General features: G+C 33.8%; 1 protein-coding gene across 1 annotated transcript; it reads left to right on the top strand.

Annotated features, from left to right (window-relative positions):
• The first annotated feature begins 1569 nt into the window (after window positions 1-1569).
• On the top strand, window positions 1570-4457 carry LOC121969750 (branched-chain amino acid aminotransferase 2, chloroplastic-like). Its single transcript, XM_042519983.1, has 3 exons — window positions 1570-2641; window positions 3541-3676; window positions 4283-4457. The coding sequence occupies exons 1-3, from the start codon at window positions 2577-2579 to the stop codon at window positions 4307-4309; spliced, it is 228 nt and encodes a 75-aa protein (XP_042375917.1). The 5' UTR covers window positions 1570-2576; the 3' UTR covers window positions 4310-4457.
• Window positions 4458-5705: the final 1248 nt, after the last annotated feature.

Genomic DNA, 5705 nt, shown 5'->3' with positions numbered 1-5705 from the left:
TCAAAGCCAACTGCCCCAACCAAAAGGAAGCAAAAAAGCAAAGAAGGAAGAAGGCTCTGAAGGCGACGTGGGACGAATCTTCTTCGGAGGACGATGACGACGAACTCAATCAGACGAGTTTACTCGCGTTGGTGGCCCGGGACCAGATCGACGAATCCGAGAGCGAGAGCGAGTCAGAGGCCAAGTCCGAGCGAAGCCACAGATCCGCATCCGTTTTCGAAGGGCCAGACTCCACTGTAAGTATTCCTAGATTTAATAATTTAGTCAATTATTTATTACGCAAGTTATCTAAATCAAACCTTAAACTAAAGTCACTTCTAAAGGAAATAGCAGTCCTTAAAGAAGTGACTAACTCCAAATCCTTGCCTGACCCAGTTCAGACTGGAGATTCAACTCAGGTCTAAAAACTTGAGGAAGAAAATTCCAGTCTAAAAAATCAGATCAAGGATTTGAAGTTAACATTAGAACGGTTTTCTTTAGGATCCAAGAATCTCGACCTAATTCTTGGGTCACAAAGAGCCGTCTACAATAAAACTGGGCTAGGATATAAAACCAAAAAGAAATATAAATCTTATTTATCTTTAATAAACAAACCAAATAAGAATAAATGCGTGTAAAATGAGGAAGATGGACCTAGAGACCCAGAATGACACGAAACAAGTTTTTATGCGTTCATATCGATCTCCTGATCACATTGATGGCTTCAAATATTTTTTCACCAAATATATTAAGGTTCATAAATTTTTCAAGATGAAATGACTTTAATCTTTTTTAAACCCTACCTATTTTTTTACTAAGTCTTATGATTGATTAAGTTGATCTAATTAAATTAATTAAGAAAAAATTGTATTTGATATTTGTGGCCATCAATGTGATTAGGAGTTCGATACGAATGCATAGGATCTTGTTTTGTGCCATTTTGAGGTATCTAGGTCTATTTTTACATTTTAGATGCATTTATTCTTATTTTTTAAAAAAAATCAAGAATCTAGGACGAATTTGGAAATTCATCCCAGATTTGCACAAATTTGGAAATTCATCCCAGATTTGTGACAAATTTGGATATTCATCCCAAATTTGCAACGAATTTCCAAATTCGTCCCAGATTCCTTATTTTTTTAAAAAAATAAGAATAAATATGTTTAAAATGTGGAAGATGGACTTAGAGACCTCGGAATGACACGAAACAAGTTTCTATGCGTTCATATCGATCTCTTGATCATATTGATGGCTTCAAACATTTTTTTTTACTAAATATATTGAGGTTCACAAATTTTTCAAGATGAAATGACTTTAATCTTTTTCAAACCCTAACTATTTTTTACTAAGTCTTAAGATTGATTAAGTCAATCTAATTAAATAAATTAAGAAAATAATTATATTTGATATTTGAGGTCATCAATATGATCAGAAGATTGATATGAATGCATAGAAACTTGTTTCATGTCATTCAGAGATCTCTAGATCCATCTTCTATATTTTAGACGTATTTATTTTTATTTTTTAAAAAATCAGGAATATGAGACGAATTTAGAAATTTGTCCCACATTGAACTGTATTTTCGTCGCCAAATCACATTATATCACCCGACCTCCAGAAAAAACCTAGGTCATCTTTCGGTCCTTTCTCTCTGTCGGCGGTTCCGTCGATCTCGCCGTCTCCAGCACACCGGAATCATGCCGCCCTCGAGGTGCTTCTTCCCCTCCCCTCACTGGCCTCTGATCTCCGCCGCCTCATCGTCAACACGCCGGCCAGTCCATCATCATAGGACATCGATTGCTGCCTCTAGCTCTTCGGCGCCCGCGGCGAAGCTAGGAAGGAGAAGAAGGTCAAGGAGTCGAAGCAGAAGAAGGCAATGGAGTCAAAGGAGAAAGGCGAGAGCACGGTGACCCTCTCTAGGCTGCTCAACTTCATCGACGGCCACTGGTCGGCATGCGGTGGTGAGCGACGCATCATCTTCACCACCAACCACGTGGAGAAGCTGGACCCGGGGCTGATAAGGAAGGGGAGGATGGTCATGCACGTTGAGCTGGGGCACTGCGAGGTCGAGCCCTTCAAGGTCTTAGCCAAGAACTACCTAGAAGTGGAGGCGCATCCCCTGTTCAAGAAGGTGAGAGAGCTTCTGGCGGCAGTGAAGATTTCTCCGGCCGATGTTGCAGAGTAGCTGATGCCCAAGAACATACGTTCCCACGACAAGGCCACCGGATGCTTGCAAGACTTGATCCGTACTCTTTAGACCTTGATGAACGGCAAGCAGCTGAAGGATGAGCCCATTTGAATCTAGCTATTGTTATTGCTATGAATTAATATGAGTATTTGCTACTTAATTAGCATTAGCTTTTCGCTAATGAGTATTTCAAATGATCCTACGAAGGAAAAAGTGCCTTTTTATCTGATTGATCTGATAAAGTGTGTGACTTTAGTGGCGAATGATGTGGTATTAGAGCAGTGCTTCTACCAAAATTTATTCTTTCTCTTGAATTTAATATGTGCTCAACTTAGTATTTTTCATTACATGTCCAAAAAGATCTTATTCCCATTCTTAACATTTTTAGATTCAGAGTCAGCTTCGTCCAATGTCTATGGTTTTAGGGCTCTTTAGCACTATAAGATGTGCAGTAACTGAAACAAGTGTTTACAGGTATGTATATGTATATTTTTTACCTTTCCGCTTGAATTATATTTGTGAATTTTAGCTTATAAATGATATTTTTTCAGCTAGACTTTTTATTCTTATCATATTTTTAGGTGTACACATGACATAGAGAGTTCATTTGTTGTTTCATGCTGATAGCTTAAATTTAACATTATGATCATTAAGGTTGTTTTGAGTTTGTCATGAATTTTTATGCACATAAAGGCAAATCTCAATTCTACAACACTAAACCTTTTTAAGATTTATCTATGCTAATTTTATTACTGATGAGTTAGAAGCAATTTATTTGTGTTCTTTTTTACCTTCAACAAACTCTTCCTTTCATGTTGTACTTGTGATTTAAAATTGGACAATCACTCAGCCTGTCTGGAACAAAATTATGAACTTGGAATTCCGTCTCCACATTCCACAACTATTATGGATTGCTTTGTTTGGAATAACCAAACTCTTGGATATTATAATTCTATGTTTTAGAAGATTGGAACTTGAGAATCTTATTGACAACTTGTTGGTGATCAATTCTCGAGAGAAAAGAATTCTGAGTCTATAATAGTTATAATTTTCAAGAATTAACTTCTCAGATCTTATGTTTGAACTGATGGGAAATGGTATTTCATTTCTTAATGTACTTTACTAACTTTTTCCTGTACTATGAGTACACATGTTTCTTTATTAAATATGGGTAAAAAACAATGAAGCAAAAGAGTGAGTGGATTAGATATTAGAATTCTAGTTCCCAATTTTTTATTACTCCAAACAAAATATTCCATTGGTACTAAGGAATTGGACTCTGGGTTACATGATATGTTTCTATGACTGTAATTCTTTTTTCTATTTTTTTTTTGTTTTGAAATTGCTAATGTGCAAATACTCTATGTTTGTAGCAAGGAACCTACGGAAATAGTAGACTTGTACTGGGATCATCTTGGATTTCGATGGGTTCCCACTGATTATATGTTGACAATGAAATGTATCCAAAATGGGATATTCACAGAAGGAGAATTGATACATTATGGGCAGGTTAGCATAGAGCTAAAATTCATGATTTGTTGCATTTAAATAGATTTAAATTTTATATGTAATTATGGGTGAGGCATTGAGATATGCTATTGCATCCGTTCTTCTAAAGGGATAGAAAATATCTTGTTTGTGACAATAAATTCAAGCAATTTGGTCTATATTCTATATATGCTTTGAGAATTAATAACTCATCTCTACTATTATTTTTTTTTAACAGTCCTTTAGTGGAGTAAGTAAGTCTTTACCTATTAATTTTAATATTAGGATTTTTTTTCAATGTCATGTTATAATTGCTTGTATATTTTATTTTTCCTTGATACCTTGCATGTTATGCTATGTTTTGCATAGTTTTAACTTGCTTGCTACTAATCTATGCAAAGTTAGCTATATAGGTTTTGATACTTTTATTATGTCATAGAACATTTGATACATGTATTTTTGATTAGGCCTATACATTTTTTTTTTGTTACGCTTAGTTATAAGTTTCATGTATATATATGGTTCATGCAATTTAGGATGAATCATATCTTTTGCCATATCATTTATTGTTAAACACATTTTTGTTGTTATAAATATTACTTATTGTTTGTTTGTAATTTGACGTAGGATAAGAAGAAAGGAAAAAGGTCTTGAGATATGACGATTTGTATTTTTTTTTTGTTATTTAGATGACTTGTTAGGTTTATTGTTTATATTATGACGGTTGAACTTTGATATGTTTGGATATTATAACTTGTTGTTTTTGTTTTATTATGTATGAATATGAAATGTTTAATTTTAATTGACTTCTTTGGTGGTTAATAGGATGGGTTGGATATGTTAATTGTAGGATGTGTTGATGTGTTATATATGATGTGATTATGATGTTGTATGTATGTAAACATGATAAAAGTAAAAACAGGGGAGATGCTTGCAAAAATTTTTGAGTTTTGTGACAAAAGTTACGACGAAATTATTTTCATTGTAAACTTATCATAATATCTAGATTCGTTGCAGATTTGCGATGAATCTGGATTCGTAGCATATTTGCGATGAATTTGGATTTGTCCTTAATTTGCGACGAATCTAAATTCGTTGTAGATTTACGAGGAATCCAAATTCATTGTATATTTGTGACAAATCTAGATTCACCCCTAATTTTCAACGAATCCAAATTCGTTGTAGATTTGAGACAAAAATATATTTTCGTTGCAAATATATGAGAAAAAATGAATGTTTTTGGCATTGTTGTTCACAATTTGCAACAATATTAGCAATGATTTTTTGCAACAAATCTGGATTTGTCCCAAATTTGGGGCGAGTCCATATTCGTCGTAAATTTGGGACGAATCCAGATTCGTCGCAAATTTGGGACAAATCCAGGTTCGTCCCAAATTTGGGATGAAAATCTGGATTCGTCGTAAATTTGCATTGAAAAAAGGATTTTTTGAATTTGTCTTCTTCGCCAATATGCAACATTTTTTGCTATAAAAAATAATTTGTCGTCAATCTGTGACAAAAATATATGTTCGTCACAAATTTGAGATCATGAAATTTGCGACAAATTAATTTTTGTCTCAAATTTTCAACAAAATCTGCGACGAATTTTAATATTCGTCCCAAAATTTTGTGATGAATTTTCATAAATTCATCGTAAAATTTTGGAATGACAAATTAACGACGAATGTTTTTTTGTCACCAATTTTGTCACAACATTTTTTACAATGAATTTTTTAATAAATTTTGTCCCAAAATGGGTCCTAGAATCTCCTATTTTTTTTGTAGTGGAATCACACATCAACATTCGTGGGTAGGGATCACAGGTCTATTTATTTTCAACTTTAATTTTTCAATTCAAATGGAAGGAAGTTCATCTCGATCTTGCAAAAGGAGAAGACAATTTCAACAAGAAGACCATTCTTAATTTAGATTATCGATGTTATTGAATTTATACTGATGCTGAGCTAGTTTTGGTATTTGTAACTATTGGGATTCAATCAAAGTCCCACATTGAAAAGATTTGGTAAAAATCATGAGTTTAAAAGAATGC

The sequence above is a fragment of the Zingiber officinale genome, chromosome 4A (genome assembly GCF_018446385.1).
Source record: "Zingiber officinale cultivar Zhangliang chromosome 4A, Zo_v1.1, whole genome shotgun sequence".
In the NCBI taxonomy this organism is placed as follows: domain Eukaryota; kingdom Viridiplantae; phylum Streptophyta; class Magnoliopsida; order Zingiberales; family Zingiberaceae; genus Zingiber; species Zingiber officinale.
This window is presented reverse-complemented; position numbering and strand designations above follow the sequence as displayed.

What these genes read in the sequence shown, in the direction of transcription:
- LOC121969750 (XM_042519983.1), top strand. Translation starts at nt 2,577, where the DNA reads ATGTCTATGGTTTTAGGGCTCTTTAGCACTATAAGATGTGCAGTAACT. An exon ending in ACTGAAACAAGTGTTTACAG is followed by an intron (nt 2,642 to 3,540) that starts GTATGTATATGT and finishes CTATGTTTGTAG; the next exon opens with CAAGGAACCTACGGAAATAG. An exon ending in AATTGATACATTATGGGCAG is followed by an intron (nt 3,677 to 4,282) that starts GTTAGCATAGAG and finishes AATTTGACGTAG; the next exon opens with GATAAGAAGAAAGGAAAAAG.